The 17352-nt window shown below is 52.4% G+C and overlaps 2 protein-coding genes across 6 annotated transcripts in view; one reads left to right on the plus strand and one right to left on the minus strand.

Moving 5' to 3' along the window:
- Positions 1-5263, plus strand: part of NUP85 (nucleoporin 85) — a 43205-nt gene extending 37942 nt beyond the window's left edge. For both annotated transcript variants that reach the window (XM_017535728.2, XM_017535729.2), the window contains 8 exons: positions 1153-1236; positions 1365-1430; positions 1621-1772; positions 2902-3019; positions 3109-3209; positions 4177-4328; positions 4631-4732; positions 5084-5263. In XM_017535728.2, the coding sequence (XP_017391217.1) occupies positions 1153-1236; positions 1365-1430; positions 1621-1772; positions 2902-3019; positions 3109-3209; positions 4177-4328; positions 4631-4732; positions 5084-5185 (877 nt within the window). In that variant the 3' untranslated portion in view covers positions 5186-5263. The remainder of the gene's footprint in view (positions 1-1152; positions 1237-1364; positions 1431-1620; positions 1773-2901; positions 3020-3108; positions 3210-4176; positions 4329-4630; positions 4733-5083) is intronic.
- A 612-nt stretch (positions 5264-5875) lies between these two features.
- The window catches only part of GGA3 (golgi associated, gamma adaptin ear containing, ARF binding protein 3), an 18932-nt gene continuing 7455 nt past the window's right edge, over positions 5876-17352 (minus strand). The window contains exons 2-17 of one of the 4 annotated variants that reach the window (XM_017535730.2): positions 15672-15756; positions 15478-15553; positions 13638-13736; positions 12758-12881; positions 12375-12478; positions 12147-12227; positions 11676-11813; positions 10945-11026; positions 10732-10848; positions 10161-10406; positions 9691-9761; positions 9148-9455; positions 8729-8925; positions 8273-8442; positions 7885-7995; positions 5876-7640 (exon numbers count right to left, since the gene is read on the minus strand). In XM_017535730.2, the coding sequence (XP_017391219.1) occupies positions 7530-7640; positions 7885-7995; positions 8273-8442; positions 8729-8925; positions 9148-9455; positions 9691-9761; positions 10161-10406; positions 10732-10848; positions 10945-11026; positions 11676-11813; positions 12147-12227; positions 12375-12478; positions 12758-12881; positions 13638-13736; positions 15478-15553; positions 15672-15756 (2120 nt within the window). In that variant the 3' untranslated portion in view covers positions 5876-7529. Of the gene's footprint in view, positions 7641-7884; positions 7996-8272; positions 8443-8728; positions 8926-9147; positions 9456-9690; positions 9762-10160; positions 10407-10731; positions 10849-10944; positions 11027-11675; positions 11814-12146; positions 12228-12374; positions 12479-12757; positions 12882-13637; positions 13737-14231; positions 14314-15477; positions 15554-15671; positions 15757-17352 lie in introns of those variants that run through there. The other 3 variants (XM_017535732.2, XM_017535733.2, XM_017535734.2) reach the window with 3 other exon arrangements.

Genomic DNA, 17352 nt, shown 5'->3' on the forward strand with positions numbered 1-17352 from the left:
AAAAAAAAAAAAGAAATCTGGGTAGCAACAGCTGTTTTGGGAAGCCGAAGCCGAGGTATCCTTTCCCCTGACCCAGCCGACTCCCTCCCATTTTTTCCTGGCTTTATTGAGGTGTGATTGACAAATAAAGTAGTATATATTTAAGGTGTACAACTTTTTTTTTTTCTTGAGACAGTCACGCCCTGTCACTCAGGCTGGAGTGCAGTGACGTGATCTTGGCTCATTGCAGCCTCCTCCTCATGAGCTCAAGCAATCCTTCAGCCTCAGCCTCCTGAGTAGCTGGAACCATAGGCACGCGCCACCATGCCCAGCTAATTTTTGTATTTTTGGTGGAGACAGGGTTTTGCCATGTTGGCCAGGCTGGTCTCAAACTCCTAAGCCAAGTGATCCACCTGCCTCAGCCTCCCAAAGTGTTAGGATTACAGGTAGGAGCCACCGTGCCTGGCCAAGGTTTACAACATGTTTTGATAGACATGTTTGATAGACATTGTGAAATTAAGCTAGTGAGCACACCGGTTACCTCAGATATTGACCTTTTTCGTGTGGTGAGAACATTTAAAAGCTACTTTCTAGCTGGGTGTGGCAGCGCACGCCTGTAATCCCAGCTACTCGCAAGGCAGAGGCATGAGAATTACTTGAAGCTGGGAGGCAGAAGTTGCAGTGAGCCGAGATCTCGCCACTGCACTCTAGCCTAGGTGACAGAGCAAGATTGTCTCAAAAAATTAAAGAAACCATACTACTTTCTGAGCATTTTTATTTTTGGAGATACGTTTGTTCTCTCTCACCCAATTTGGAGTGCAGTAGCGTGATCTCGGCTCACTGTAGCCTCTGCTTCCCAGGCTCAAGCAGTCCTCCCATCTCAGCTTCTCGAGTAGCTGGGAGTGCAGGTGTGTGCCACCACGCCTGGCTAATTTTTATATTTTTTGTAGAGATGGGGTTTTTCCATGTTCCCCAGACTGATCTTGATCTCCTGGGCTCAAGTGATCTGCCTGCCTTGGCCTCCCGAAGTACTGGGATCATAGGCATGAGCTACCATCACGCCTGGTCCCATCTCTTTGAGGGACAGGACGTGGGGTTATTGCTTACCCCCACTCTTGTGGGACACCACCTCTGGCCTGACTTTCCTTCTTGCCTTGGTGTCTGAATCTGCAGCATTGCCCTGAGCAACTGGTGGTTTGTGGCCCACCTGACAGACCTGCTGGACCACTGCAAGCTCCTCCAGTCACACAACCTCTAGTAAGTGGCCTAGAGGCGCCGAATCTGCTCTTCTCACTACCAATGCCTAGAAGGGACGCTGGGCTGAGGAAAGGGGCCCTGAACAGGGCAGGCCAGGAGTCTTGGTCTTTTGTTATATTTTATTCCAGTTTTGGTTCCAACATGAGAGAGTTCCTCTTGCTGGAGTATGCCTCCGGACTGTTCGCTCATCCCAGGTAGGAAGGAACCCAAGGGTGTGTGCTGTGCTGGGTGCTCTTCAGCATGTGGGTGTCATTGGAGCTTGGACTGTTCTCTTCCAGTTAGCTCCCTAAAGGCTCTGGAAGGGTCAGTGGAGGGGAGCCTCAGGTGCCAGTCCCCAGAGCCACAGAGTAGCACCTCTTGTCTGTCCTCCTTGGACCTCTGCAGCTTGTGGCAGCTGGGGGTGGATTACTTTGATTACTGCCCTGAGCTGGGCCGAGTCTCCTTGGAGTTGCACATTGAGCGGATACCTCTGAACACCGAGCAGAAAGCCCTCAAGGTGCTGCGGATCTGTGAGCAGCGGCAGATGACTGAACAAGGTGAGGTGGCCCCACTCCCAGCCTACTGTGTGGCACATGGAAGTCAGGAGACCCTGAGGTCATACTTTGTGCCTACCCTGCCTACCCCACGCCATCCCCCTCTTCCCCAGCCACACAGGAGAGGTGGGGCTATGGATGCCAAGAGGTAAGCTGAGAGATGGGATCATTATTTGGGAGGGACAAGAAAGTTAGGGATCCACTGGAACCCAGACAAAATCTATATGCCACCTGCAAAGGCCTGCGCTGCCTCTTCTCTCACACACTTGATTCCATGACGTCAAGGCTGGGGTTGTCGCTGTTTCCCCGTCCAGGTGAGTTGCTGTTGCTAGCTCAGCCTGACTCAATGGGGAAGCAGTGCTGGAGGTGGCTTCAGAAAAGCAGAGTGGAAGCCGGGCGCGGTGGCTCAAGCCTGTAATCCCAGCACTTTGGGAGGCCGAGGCGGGTGGATCACGAGGTCAAGAGATCGAGACCATCCTGGTCAACATGGTGAAACCCCGTCTCTACTAAAAATACAAAAATTAGCTGGGCATGGTGGTGCGTGCCTGTAATCCCAGCTACTCAGGAGGCTGAGGCAGGAGAATTGCCTGAACCCAGGAGGCGGAGGTTGCGGTGAGCCGAGATCGCGCCATTGCACTCCAGCCTGGGTAACATGAGTGAAACTCCGTCTCAAAAAAAAAAAAAGAAAAGAAAAGCAGAGTGGAATGAGGATGACCAAGTCTGCCCCTTCCTTTCTCCCCTCACCGTTGATAAAAACATGAGTTATTACCCTACAGAGAGGCAGTTGCATGTTCACGACAATTTCTGAAAGCATATGGTATTCATGACCCACAGGAAGATGGGATTTGAGGCATCTGGAGAGGTAACAGAAGAGCTGACTTGTAGAGAGAAACAGAAATCGTCCTTTGCTGCCCCTGAAGCCACACATACTCACAGAGCCAGTCCTGCCGTGATGGGCACTGACACTATTAATCAGCCCCAAAGTTTCCAGCTCTGCTGACTCAGCTGTGTTTAGAGCCGACAGAGAGGCTTTGGGGTACAGTAAGGCTGTGAGGCCACTCCGGTCCCCACAGGGCTCAGGAATGGATTTGTGGGGTGAAAGTGTTCACCTTTTCTCTTTTCCCCTGCAAAGTTCGCAGCATTTGTAAGATCTTAGCCATGAAAGCCGTCCGCAACAATCGCCTGGGTTCTGCTCTCTCTTGGAGCATCCGTGCCAAGGATGCCGCCTTTGCCACGCTTGTGTCAGACCGGTGGGTGCCACTAGTGTCGGCTTCCCAGGGACTGGGCGGATGAGGTAGGCTTGAGACTACTGCTCTGATTTCTGGGCTGTGCCTTGCAGGTTCCTCCGGGATTACTGTGAGCGAGGCTGCTTTTCTGATTTGGATCTCATCGACAACCTGGGGCCAGCCATGATGCTCAGTGACCGACTGACATTCCTGGGTGAGTCTCTGGGTTTTATGGGCACAAGTGGGTAGTTGGGAAGATTGGAGGGATCACACCAGACTTCTCCCAGTACTTCCTTCCTATATTCCCATTGCATCAGTGGTCCCAGAAATGTCCTCCATCATGCCTAGGATCATGAGTGTGGCTATAACATCTTAGTGCCTCTTTTCTTTTCCCCTCCCTACCTCCCTTCCCTTTCTTCCTTTCTTTTCTGTTATCTTTCCTTCCCTCCTTTCTTTCCTTCCTGTCTTACGCTGTGACCCAGGCTGCCAGGCTGGAGTACAGTGGTGTGATCTCAGCTCACTGCAACCTCCACCTCCCAACTTCAAGCAATTCTTGTGCCTCAGCCCCGCTCCTCCCCCACTAGCTGGGACCACAGGCATGTGGCATCACACCTGGCTAATTTTTGTATTTTAGTAGAGACGGGGTTTCACCATGTTGGCCAGGCTGATCTCAAACTCCAGATCTCAGCTGATCTGCCCACCTCGGCCTCCCAAAGTGCTAGGATTACAGGCATGAGCCACTGTGCCTGGCCTAGTCAATCCCCCTTTTTGTTTTTGAGATGGAGTCTTGCTCTGTTGCCCAGGCGGGACTGGAGTAGCATGATCTTGGCTCACCATGACCTCTGCTTCCCAGGTTCAAGTGATTCTCCTGCCTCAGCCTCCCAGGTAGCTGGGACTATAGGCACGTGCCACCATGCTCAGCTAATTTTTGACTCTTGTTATGTGTTTTGACACTGACATTTCCCCAGATTTGACTCTTTGGAGTTCCTTCAAAGTCTGTTTTGAACATTCTTGGTCTGCATCTCATTGGCCTGTTTGGAGACAGCTCTGGAAACATCTCCTGCTCGTTGGAGTGGCCTGTCTGGGGTTTTTCACCTCATTAGGGCCAGGGTGACTTCTGTAGGTGACACTTGAGTGATTTGGGGGAATATGCAGGTGACCTAGTGCTCGTTTTGCCATAGGAAAGTATCGCGAGTTCCACCGTGTGTATGGGGAGAAACGTTTTGCCGACGCAGCTTCTCTCCTTCTATCCTTGATGACGTCTCAGATTGCTCCTCGGTCTTTCTGGATGACTCTGCTGACAGATGCCCTGCCCCTTTTGGAACAGAAACAGGTGAAGGTTGCAGCAGCGGTGGTGTGCTTTGCTTGTCAGTCCCTGCTGGAGCTTAGTTATGTAGCTGCTGCTGCTATGCATGTTTTCTCCCAGTTGTTCTGCCTGCGTGCATGTATTCCCCTCAACACCCTCTCTGGAATTCCGTACTCACATGGGAAATACTGCTTAGTTTGAAATGAGGTCTTCTATACAAAGCACACGCTGGCACTCTTTCCAGAGGGCATGAAAGGAAGAACGTCTGAACATGCGAACATGGGCCCTTGACTGGGGAGCAGCCAAGCAAGGCAGTCTCTCCTTCCTAGGTGATTTTCTCAGCAGAACAGACATATGAGCTGATGCAGTGTCTGGAGGACTTGACTTCAGGAAAACCTGTGCATGGAGGATCCGACACCCAGCAGTGCCAGGTCATTTTAACTTGTGGGTTGATTGTTCCACATGGAGGTGGGAAAAGGCTCCCTCTATCTCAGGCTCCCCTTCCCTCCAGAAACACTGGCTTCTATGTATACATGTGCTTATTTCCCTTAACCTGTGTAATTCACACACCAACTTTGAGGAGAAAATGAGGGTTTCCAGTGTTCTCATCTCTACATTTTGTTCTTTCCAGTGTGGCCCTTTGGTACTATTTTTATATTGATAATTTTCTGAAAGCTACGATGAATGTTAAATGCCCTCCACCTTTGGATTAGCTAGAACCTTCGGGAGTGTGACAGGGCTCCTTCCTGCTGTATCTCACGCTGGCACTCTCTGCTTTGCAGGATGATGACATAGAGACCACCAAGGTAGAAATGCTGAGACTTGCTCTTGCACGAAATCTTGCTCGGGCAATTGTAAGAGAAGGCTCACTGGAAGGCTCCTGAGAGCTGCTTCAATGTGGTAACTTTGTATGACTATGTATATAATTTTTTTAAAAGAATAAATGTTCTTTTGCAAATGTAGGTTCTTGGAGTCTACCCAGGGAGATTTTTTTTTTTAGATGGAGTTTTGCTCTTGTTGCCCAGGCAGGAGTGCAATGGTGTGAAACACATGTAATCCTAGCACTTTGGGAGGCGGAGGCAGGCAGATCACAAGGGCAGGAGTTCAAGACCAGCCTGACCAACATGGTGAAACCCCATCTCTACTAAAATTACAAAAATTAGCCAGGCATGGTGGTGTGCACCTGTAATCCCAGCTACTCAGAGGCTGAAGCAAGAACCCAGGAGGTGGAGGGTTGCAGTGAGCTAAGGTTTCACCATCACACTCTAGCCTGGCAATAGAGTGAGACTGTCGTCTCCAAAAAAAAAAAAAAGTTACGGTGACTGCAGTGTCTTGAAAATTTGAACAAGAGCTCTTGGTGGTAGACTTGTGCTTCTGAACTCTTGCCTCACCTCAATCTTCTGGAACACTTAACAATTTTGTTATTTCCCTTAAAATACAAGTGTTCAGAAACCTGTACTTTTAAAACCTTAGGCAGTTCTGTCACAGGCTATCCACTCACCTACGTCCGGAATTCATGGGTGGTACCTTTCCTCCATCAGGGTCGATGGCGTCTATATTAGGAAGATTCTGAGTACAGTGAAAATGGTTTTATTTAACATGCAGCAAACAAGGGCAGCAGAGTTGGTATATCCAGTACAGCTATTTACCATGAAGCATTGACCTCAATAGTAACGAGTAACACTCAATTGAGCTTAATAGAAAGTTACATTTCCACAGAGTCATTCTATAGACATTCCCAGGGCTGCAGCAGCCAGTCTCTGGAAAGCTCTTGGATTTATTCCTTAAGTTGTGAAAAATGATCCACTTTTGACCTGTCCTGTCCTAATGAAGCAGTGAAACCTGCTTGCTAAAGACAGCGAGGGCTGGGGAAGGGATATGACCTCTTGATCTATAGTAAGGAATAAGGAAGCCTGGCAAGGGGCAGGGAGGAACCAGGGAAGGTGGTCTGTGTTGCCTTCTTCTAGAGATGGCCAGTTGCTGAGCCTGTTCACCTGAGCTCTGCACGCTTCCCCTGCATCTATGGCTGCTGGTGATTGTTTCCTTTTGCTTTGTGAGGGAGGCTTGGAGTCCCTGTCCCAAGATCACATCCGGCAGCTAGAGGGACCAGGACAAGGTGGCTGGGGCCAAGCACTGTTGAAGCAATAGGGTCTGGTGACTCAGCTTAAGAGTGGCCCCTGATCTCATCACTTCCAGACCCAGCATCTCACTGACAGTGCCCCTCAGTAGCTGGGGAACAGTCTAGGTTTCTGGGCAGCACATTAGGACATATGTTTAGTGCAGCGTTTGTGATCCTGAGGCCTCCTGTGTCCAGCCAGAGGTGCCAGACCACATGCCATCTGGTGAGAGGAGAGGGAGGCCAAAGCAGGAGGATGCCAAGTGGCAGGAGATTCTAAGGGGAAGATAGCAGTTTACTTCATGCCAAGCAAGAGGTAGTCAATAGGATGGCCTGTCCCCACTGCTGGAGGCACGCTTTTCCCAGAAAGCTGAGTACCTGCTTCTGGAGAAGGGGAGACACTGGCTCTCTTCATTTTCTTTCCTATCCCTAGTTGGGCCTGTCATGAGGCCAAAGTCCATGTCCTGCCAAGATGTCCATAGGACACAGCCTGCCACTGCTGGGGACAAGCACACAACTCACCACTCAGTGGACATTCCACAATGCTGCTGTCCACCAGAGGCAGGGCTGGGGACTTTGCAGTATGCCGGTTCCTTATTCTGGGCCAGGCACCTCCCTGGGGGTGGTAGCAGGAGCTGGCCGGCAGGGGGAGCATGGGATCGCAACGGGGCTGTGGCCTCTTGGGCTGCAGGGTGTGAGGATGCGGCTCTTGTGTGGAGAGTGAGCCATGACAATCTCTCTTTAGAGACTCCCACCCCCCCTCCACCCCTGGTGGCTTCAGTAAATGCCAGTAGAAAGAAGAAAAACTACGCCAAGCCTGGGGTCCACGTTCCCCGAATCCAGGACAGCAGTGAAGTTAGGGGCCACTCCCCACCTCTGACAGCATATGGCCACTTCAAGTCACACAGGTAGATAAAACAGGTCCTTTTAGGGGCCAGAGGAGAGGTTATCACAGCAGCAGTTTGGTTCCCAGCAGAAATGCCCAGGGCCCCTGTTCCACATCAAAGCTATAAGCACTGTCGTCAGGGCGTGGAGAGTGACGGGACCAGAGCCCTCCCTGGCTCAGGGCAGCCTGCCTGGCTTCAAAGTGGAGATCACAGCGTCCTCTGGGGTCATAGGTTCCCCCACTGCTCCACAGGAGGGAACTGGTCCACCTCGCCCACCTCTGTGCTCAGCTGCTCCCCCAGGGCGAAGGTCAGCTTATAACGAAGCCGCACCTTCTCCTGTGACAGAGGGCAGCAAGTGAGATCCACCCCTCGGCAAGACACCCTCTTCTCTGCTACTCTCTCTGTGCTAGAGGTATGGTCCTTTTTCCCCAAAACCCCCAACCATGCTCAGTCACTTAACCTAAGACAGCAAAGGGATGTGTCGATGCTACAGGTCACAAGACTTCCAGCTGGGAGGTGGTAGTCCTGCGGTCCTAATCTGGGGCCTCAGGCTGGGACCTTTGGGTTCTGTGATGCTCACCTTCAGCGGATTGGCCAATAACATGACCTGGGTGATGGCTGCAGGTGGCTGGATGGGGCTAAATGGAGAGAGTTCTGTCCCAGAGGGTGGCTGCAACTTCACTTTCATTGACTAAAGAGACAGAGAAGTTCCTTTGAAGGGAGTTGAGAGCTGGCAGGTGCCCCAGTTGGAACCTGCAGTGGACACACACACACACTCTCTGTCTCTCTCTCTCTCTCTCTCTCTCTCACACACACACACACACACACACACACTCTCTCTCTCTCACACACACACACACACACACACTCACTCACTCTCTCTCTCTCTCTGCCACCTGTTGGCTGCAAAGGCCTCCACACAATAGGGTCACGATAAGGCCATTTTGGCCCCAGGGAGACACTGGTACCTTGGGCACTGCAGCTTGCAGCACGATGCTCTTGACAGGTAAGGGAGCTGTGTTCAGCATGGACACCACCACCACCAGCACGTCAGGCCGTCCTGGGGGACACTCCTTGGCAAAGTGGAAGAGGATGCGGAAGCCGTTTTTATCATAGGCTGTCACGGGAAGGGCACTACCTGCAAGAAAGCAGAATGTGGATGTGGGAACAGCACCAGAGACACCCAACAGAGCCCCAATGGTGAGGAGAAAAGGAGTACACCGAGGCCCTGACAAGTCCAGTGCCTTATGGACTCTGGGAGAGGCACTGGTGAGGAGCTTAAGGTTGAGAACTCAGCAGGCAGGCCTGCTCAGCTCTAATGGACCACCTACAAGGAGTGCCTGGATCCACCCATGTCACATGTCCTACAGCTCTGTGGCTGTGAGCCCCACCACCCCATCCCACCTCAAGCCTCAAACACTTACTAGGCGTGATCGATTCCAGGGGCACGTGGACACTGGCCAGGGAGAGCTCAGGCCCCTTCACGGGGCTGCCCTGGGACTGGAAAGTAAGTGGCTGGAAGAGTGGGCTGCCAGGCCCCGTGGAGAAGGGCAGGAGAGGCCTGGCTGGGGTGGTGGTGGGGATGAGAGGGGAGGCGGTAGGTTTCACCAAGCCTGAGGTCCTGGGAGGCAGGAAGGATGGAAGGCACATCAGAGCCGGCCAGAACTGCAGGGCTGACTCTCACCTAAGGCCCCTGGCCATGCTCTTACCCAGGCCCACCCCTCACCTTCCAGTCTGACTGATGGGACTGCAAGGCCCCCCCCCCATCCCTTCCACCTTAGCTCTGGTTCTGACACATTCAGGCCCAACCCTCAGCAACCCCCCATCTCTTCCCACCCATTACACTTTGGCCTCTTCTAGAAGCTGATCGAGGGCATCCAGGTGGTGCAGCGTGCTGTCGCCCAACGCCAAGCCATGGTGCCCAGGGACTGTGGGCTCAACTTTTGGGGCCACTCCAGTAGAGAACAAGAAGGAGCCCACACTGGGGGCAGGAACACTGGCTGGGACCACAGGAGCTGGGAAGGGAGGCGGCAGTGGAGCTTGGGAGCTGCTTGAGGAGGGGGCTGAGGGCTGGAGCAGAGGAGTGTCGGAGGTACCGCAGGCAGCAGTCCCCGGCCTGGGGCTGAAGAAGGCCAGATCGGACTGTTCCCTCTATGAGCAACGGAAAGGGTGGTGAGCTGAGGGCGGGGTGGGGAGGACCTGCCACTGGGGCAGGGTGCAGCCCTCCGAGGACCACACAGAAGACAGCTCCCGAGGCACTCATTGTTCCCCACTGCAGCTGGCACTGCAGCTCTGGAGGGAACAGCTAACTGCAGCCCAGGAGAGAGGACTCTGGAAAGTAGAGGTGCTCAGCACAGTAGTGCTGTCACTGTTCCTGTGCCCCTACCTGGAGCAGGTGCCACTGGCTGTTCCCAACTGACTCCTTGGGAGGAACATTAGGAGCTGGGTCGGTGAGGCCTGACAACAGAGAAGAAAACCCGATGAAAAGAGGACTGAGGTCGGGGAGCCCTAGCTCTGCCTTTCGAGGAAAGGTCAGGTGACAAGTGACATCAATGAGTGAAGGCACAGGGAGGCTGTTCTGCAGACAGCCTCCAGAGGGGAGCCCTCCAGTCCATACATGCAGAAGTGGGGGGTCTGTGGGGAGGGGTGCAGGGCAGGAGGCACAGTCCACCAAGAGGATGCCCCTGGGGGCCCTAAGGATTGCTGAGCCTCATTTGACTATGTACAATTCAGGGCTCTCTGCCCACCCCAGCAGCCAGAATGGGGTTCTGCTCAAGGTTCCTCCTGATTCTGTGCACCCGTCTTCTTCCAAGAGCCCTACCAGGGACGCCCCTGACAGCCCCCTGTGGGCCGTACCCAAACAGAGCAGCTCCTCATCCAGCAAGGAGAGGGCGTTGCTTGTGCTGTTGGGCCCGGGGGTGGCCTCAGCCTGGCTGGATGAGCGGCTGCGTGGAGGTCCTGAGGCCTGGGGTGGTGGAGGGAGGACTGGGATGCCTGACAAGGGTGGAGTGGGTGCTGGGGCGGACACAGGGGACGAACTGTTGGTCATGTCCAGCTCGGCAAGGTCGATGAGCGTGCCTTGGTTATTGCAGTGACTGTTTCCTGGATGGTCAACAGAGGAGGACAGGAATAATTAGGGGTCTTCTAGTGGCTGTGTGGCAGGAGGCAACGCCCTAGGCACAGTGGTTACTGCTCCAGTTTCTGACCTAATCCACTGGCATCTCTGCCAGGGGGTGTTGCAAAGCAAGCCTGAGAAGGCAGGCTGGGAAATTCCCACCCACATCTCCAGGCCTCTGGGAAGCTGGAAGACTGCCTGGAATGGCAGAGAACCCCCGCAGGTCCTGTGCAGCACCATGCTGGCCAGCCTGCACCCACAGCCTCGTGGTAGGGACCTAAGGCTGGTCTGGAGGAGTCCAGAGCTTCTTACCTTCTGAGTCAGGCAGGGCTAAGGTAGCCATCTCACCATTGATGACCTGCCCTTCAATAATTGTTTTGTAAGAGTTGATGACCCGGGAGAGATTGTCACTGGCCTGCAGGATGTCCCCTAGAGCAGAAAAGAGATACTTCTGACTCCTGTTATGATAGTTCCCACCCACATATCCAAATGCCTGGCTGATCTCTGCCAGTCGCTCTCACTCACCCAGACTGTTATCATTGTCCTCAGTCTCGCTGGCAAGTTTAAATAATGTCCGCCTCTTGTTCTCACACTGATCAAACAGCTCCTGAAAGAGACTCAGACATAAAAATCGCAACCACAAAGCCCCTTAGAGATCATCTGATTCATTCAGGGTTCACATCTGATTCATTCAGGGTTCACGGCCAGAAAATGACAAGGTTCCACCAGTTGCCATGGGCAGTTACCAACAAAGCTGGGACCACAGTGCACATCTTCTTGCCACCACCACACCACGTCACCCAGGATGTTTGTTTCGGTAGCAGTGACCAGGATGGATGAGGAAAAGTCAGCTCCTTCCTGCCTTCCAGGCTGCCATGTGCCTCTGAATTCACTATCCACCCAACCATGGCCTGGACCACAAGACCATCATGGTCACAAGGAAGCCTCTCGGTCCCAGTGTCCCCAAGGCAGTAAGAAAAGGCAGAGAGCAGGGGTGAGCACCGAGGGCATGGTCTCTGGAGTCCAACTCAGGTTTCCATCCAGCCCTTACACCCTGGGCAAGTCAGCTGATCCCGGTGGCAAATGGGGATGCCACCCTCTACTGATGTGGCTGCTGTGCAGATGCTTAAGGTCGTGAATATGCTGCCAAGGGCACAGCCTGTGTCTTTGACAAGGCAGGTATGCAGCAAATGCTGGCTGATCTCCTGCAGGGCAGAATGGCCCCAGGAGGCAGCCTTTGCTGCCGGCAGGCCCACCTTCATCAGCTCTCTGTCCCCGTCCGAAGAGTCCTCCTGGCTGTAATGAAGCAGCATCTCATTGAGCAGTCTCACGTTGTTGTTAACTTCCTCTAACGTGTGCAAACGCTTGGTCACCTTCTGGATTCGTGCCTCATCCTGCCCCAGTGAAGATTGGGAGAAAGAGAGCTTAACTTGAATGTCTTCCCACTTTTGCCAGGTCATGCCTTTCCCCATGACACGAGCGCAGAGGCTATGCCTCAGAAGCTCTTTTCAGCACGGGGTGCCTGGGGCGCAGTCTACACTTCTGCTTTCACATACCCCCTCCCGACCTACTTGTGCTCCTCTCTTCCATGCTCCCTCCCTTGGAAGCTACTGTGCTCCTCCTACTCTCGGCCTCTGGAGCAGAGGCGGGGCAGCTGGCAGCAGAGGCTTCTGCTGTGTGGTCATGGGCTCCTCCACCCTGTGCCCGAAGGACCAGGGCCCACTCACTTCCTTCACCATGGACTTGATGAGCTTGTTGGCCTCTTGCAAGTCATCTGGGTTTTTGCTTTTCAGCAGCTTTGCTAAAAGCTGAGAGAGGAGGAAATCAGAGGTGAAGGGGAGAGGTAGCGCCCCTACCCCAGGGAGACTGTAGAGAGCTCCCCACGCTGCAAACCACATTCCCCTGCTGCCACCACCTCTCATCCGAGAAAATCCCAGGCCTGGGGCATCCTTTACCTTAGACTTCTCTTCATCATCAAAAACGGGGTTTTTGGGTCGAGGTGGTGGAGAGGGGATCAGCGTCCTGTCCACAGGGATGGGTGGGTCAGACTGCACTATGCCTAAAAGGGGACATGGCGGCACTTGCACTCAGGCTGTGGTCACCTTGTCACCCCTCCTCACATACCAAGGGCCACATCCCTGTGATCAAGGCCTGGAAAGGGTAACAGGGTGGAGGGCAGGCTAATCACACCTTATTCCATCAAACCCCCACTCAGCCTTGCCTGGGGACAAACGCTGTTCTCTTCAGGAGGGACTCTGGGGACCCCAAACCATCTTCTCTCCTTGCCTGGGCCAGCCTTCAAGGGCTGCTGGGAGGCTGCAGGCAGGCAGACACATACCCTGTCTCTTCAGCATGTGGTAGGCGTCTTTGATCTTTGCTTCTTCTGGCAGGGCCATGGTCCAGCTGTACAGCAGCTCAATAACCTTGGTCTTCACTTTCTCAGACACCCTGTCCCCCAGGTACTACGTGGCAAAAGAAAATGAGAGGACCTAGTAACTGAAGTTTGGAGGCAAGGAAAGTGTAAGGCTCCCTTCACAGCAATGGTGTGGCTGCTTAGCAGCTACAATCCTCAAGCCTACTCAAAATCTGCAGGTGTCCAAATGTGTGTGAGATAGTGTAGGGAGGGAAGGACCTCCCTGTGGTGTGACTGTGTCCATCTGGATATAGTCTGTGGATTGGATAGGCAGGAGGTCATCGCTGCATTTTCACACACAGGCTGCCAGAAACAAAACTGCATCTTGAGGGTGTTCATGAGAATGTCTTTAGCATGAAAAAGTATTCCCTCTGCTTTAAGTGGGGGCCCAGAGCTGTGCAACACCAGTGTGCAACAGAACCTGGCCAGTTGAGCATCAGAGCAAATGACAGAGGCCAGCTCCCTGTAACCATGTATGACAGGTCAAGAAAACCCACAAAACCCACAACTGCCGTATGCCAGGAGCCTTGAGTCCCATACTCCATGGGCCCTCACCCTGAACACACACACAGCCACTGCTACATCACCTGGTACACTTAGGCTGAGGGCACTTTCCAGAGAAAGCTGCCAGTCTTGTGGCCTGTTTGGTCATCCCATTACCTCCAAGGCCCTAGCTCTTTAAAAAAAGACACGGAGAACCTCAGCTCCCTGGAGATGCTTGATGGGCAGTGAAAGCCAGTATGATGGGAGATAGGAATGAACACAAAATAAGTCCCTAGAAGCGAGGATTCTGTCACCGACTGACCTTTGGAGAGACGACTTTGATTAACTCATTCAGAAAGCGGAACTTCCCCACTTCGTTATGAAATCTCCTCCCACAGTTCTTCATGCACGCCTCCAGCACCTGCACCCGCACAGAGGAGACACACTCAGTGAGGCCATGCTCCGGGCTGGGACCTGACACTGGCAAGACCCCTGGCACCCAGGGAATGCTGAATAAACATGCCCACAGGAAGGAGCTCATCACGAAAAGCAGTGTGCACTGCGCGGGGACAGTGCAGTTAAGCAACAGGGTCACTCACAGACCATGTCCCTCCAACCACAAACCTCTACTGGGGAAGCTGGACAGGGACTAAAGCAAGAAACTGAGATCCTGACCCCAAGATGGCCTGGATGCCAGTCCTGGCAGGTGCCTTCCTTAAAGATTCTGGCCTCATGTTTTACAGATGAGGGAAGTGAGGTCCAGGGACAAACTTTCTCTGACTCAATGTCCAGGGTTCTTTCCACAAGCTCACCAACAGTTGTGCAGAGGGTGGGAAGGATGCTTAACCTGTTATCTTTGATGAAGATGACAGGATATTTCTCCTCCCTCCTCCCTCCGTTGCTCTCCCTAACTTACGCTTTTGCTTTCCTGTGCTGCCTGTGGTCCCTGGCACTGCAGTTTCTAAGGAGTGCACCGTCCAGGCTCTCTTTCTTGGCTTCTGCATTTTAAAGCAGGGTTTCTCAAATGAGGCCTGGCTGACATTTGGGCCAGTCACTCTTTGTTGTGGGGGGGCCATTCTGCACTTTATAGGGTGTTGACCAGCATCCCTGGCCTCTGCCTACTAGATGCCAGGAGGATCCCCACCCTGATGTGTGACAACTAAAAATGTTTCCAGACATTGCCAAATGTTTCCTGGCGGGTCAAATGATACCCTGTTGGGAATCACTGGGTTATTTTTTTTTTTGGAGACAGAGTCTCACTATGTCACCCAGGCTAGAGTCCAGTGGTGTGATCTCCACTCACTTTCGCCTCAACTTCCTGGGCTCGAGCCATCCTCCAATCTCAGCCTCCTGAGAAGCTGGGACCACAGATATGTGCCACCATACCTGGCTACTTTTTACAATTTTTGTAGAGGCAGGGTCTCACTATGTTGCCTAGGCTGGTCTTGAATTCCCAGGCTTAAGTGATTCTCCTGGCCTAGGTGCCCCCAAAATTGACTATAGGTACAAGGCACCATGCCCTGCTGGGAACCACTTGCACATAAGCTAAATATTTCCTCTTTTCTCTTTCTAGGACCTGAGTCAGGCTATAGCCCTGGATTCCCGAGATCTCGGCTGCTCTTTGGTTTAGGAGCATGTGGAGGCACTGAGGGCCAGGCACCATTCCATGCCTTAAATTCTCTCAGTCTCAATAGACACCAAGTTCTGCTCCAGGGGCCTCAGCTGCCAGCACCACACCTTTGCTAGTGACCAGCATTATGTTTAACTACAGAATAAACTGGACTCACCTCTCTTTTCTTCAGCTGGCCAACTCTGAACTGTCAACACAACCCTGTCAGCATTTCTTCACGAAGCCTTCTCTTGCCCTACGTAGGGCTCAAGGCCGTAACTCTAGGCTGCTTTCCTTAGCCCCTCTGCCTTGCACACTAACCATGTGGCTGTGCTGGCAGGGATGGCACTGCAGTCACCTCTGAGGCCTCAGGGACTGGCACAATGCACACACATTTGTGGAACAGCTGGCTCAACAGATTCAAGATCTAAGTTTGTATCAAGGGCTTTCTGCTGGCTTTTGGCATGAGCCCCAAGAACCACCAGGGGGCATGAGGAATGGCCTGGGCAGGTGAAGAGCCGTGGCTTCCATCTCCGGAGGGTGAAGAACCTACCGTCAGGGCCTGAAGTGCCTCCCATTCCTGCGGGGACTGGATCTTGTGGGCCAGCAGTCGGACAGCGATCTGTGGCCTGGGAACAAGCAGAGCACACTTCAGAGCACTGAGCCTGGGGCTGGCCCTCCTTGGCCATGGCTATTCCCCTTCCCAGTCTGCTCCCTCTCAGCTGCCCCTGCAGTGCTGAGACTCACCCTTCCAGCTCCTTGTTGATCTGATCACAGAAGCCAATTATGTATTCCCAGTCCTCCTGGCGGTTGGAAGGATTGGTGGCTTTATCTTGGGACAGAACAAAAAAGAGGACAATTGTTACAAAGAGCAAGGAGGATGCAATGGAAGGTTTTCTTCACAAGTTTTAGGCACTAAGAGTTTGCTTTCAATTTTACTCTCTAATAGAGAGGCCTCAATAGCTCAGTCAAGTAGCAAGGAGACAGACAAAAAAAAGTTCAGAGAGCAAATACAAACACTGCTTTCTGTCCAGTATTTTTGTCACAAATAAAAGAGAAAGCAAATTCTCAGTCTTGGGGAGCTTAGAGTGGATCAAGGTCAAAAGGACAAACACAAGTAATTAAAGTGTTCCCAAATAAATACCTAAATAAAACATGTAAATATAACAAGTAAAGGGAACCCAGCTATATAAAAATGAGCTCCGTGTTAAGTAGAGATGGTTGAGAAAGTTTTTTGGGGGAAACATACCAGATTGAACTAGATAACAAATATACATATTTACAAACCATGAATATTTTCTACATACCTCTCAAAAGATTTTTCCAGACCTAGCCTTCCATAATGCTTTAAGTGTTTTTGAAATTGCACATAATGCTCATCATTGTCAAGCCAACAATCTTTACTTAGCCCCTACTGAGCCCTGATCACTGTGCAATCTACCTGAGACTGCAGCTTGAGTATCCAGCACCCTCAGGCTTTAATGGACTTCCGTGACCAATCACAAACACAAGCACTAGAGTTCTCAGAGGGCCACTGGGATTGAAAATCCACGCTCTCAATGCAAAGTTCTGATATTTGGTATGGGCTATCCTCCGTTTCCTTCCCAAACCTGTGATTACAGCGAAGAGCCCAGCTGAGGGTGGTTAAACTGGTTCCCATCTCTGATGCAGATCCAGAGGCTACCTCTTGCAGAAAGCACTCTCAAGCTGTTTGCTAAATTTAGGGCTTTGGTTCCACAGACAAATGGAAGGCTGAAGATGCACACCCTTTAAAACATTCTTGCCCCCTCCCCAGAGCTCCAAGAGGGCCCAAAACAGAGTGTCAGAGCCCCTCCCGACAAGGGATCCTGTCAGAAGTTTCTGAATTCTGATTTCTCATAATCGTATTTTGTTAACTCTAAGTCACCAGCTGGGCTGGGCACAGTGGCTCACACCTGTAATCCCAGCAGTTTGGGAGGCCGAGGTGAGTGGATCCCCTGAAGTTGAGAGTTCAAGACCAGCCTGACCAAAAGGGAGAAACCCTGTTATCTACTAAAAATACAAAGTTAGGCGTGATGGCGCATGCCTGTAATCCCAGCTACTCGGGAGGCTGAGGCAGAAGAATCACTTGAACCTGGGAGGTGGAGGTTGTAGTGGGCAGAGATTGCGCCATTGCACTCTGGCCTGGGCAACAAGAGCGAAAATCCTGCCTCAGAAAGAAAAAAAAATCATCAACTGGATGAGCAAATCCTAACAGAGACTCCAGTCCCTTCACTGGTAACAGGGCTCCAGGGCTCTGAGTAGAGACAGCTGCCAGGCAGAGGGAAGGCCCGTGGCATCCAGTGCAGCACGCTGCTTCCCAGGTCTGGGCTTGGCCTCCGGGGCAGTGTTTCTGTTCTAACTGCAAAGGAAAGATGCTGATGGTTTCAGTTCATATTTATTTATTTAC

The sequence above is a fragment of the Cebus imitator genome, unplaced genomic scaffold, assembly GCF_001604975.1.
Source record: "Cebus imitator isolate Cc_AM_T3 unplaced genomic scaffold, Cebus_imitator-1.0 Scaffold93, whole genome shotgun sequence".
NCBI lineage: Eukaryota > Metazoa > Chordata > Mammalia > Primates > Cebidae > Cebus > Cebus imitator.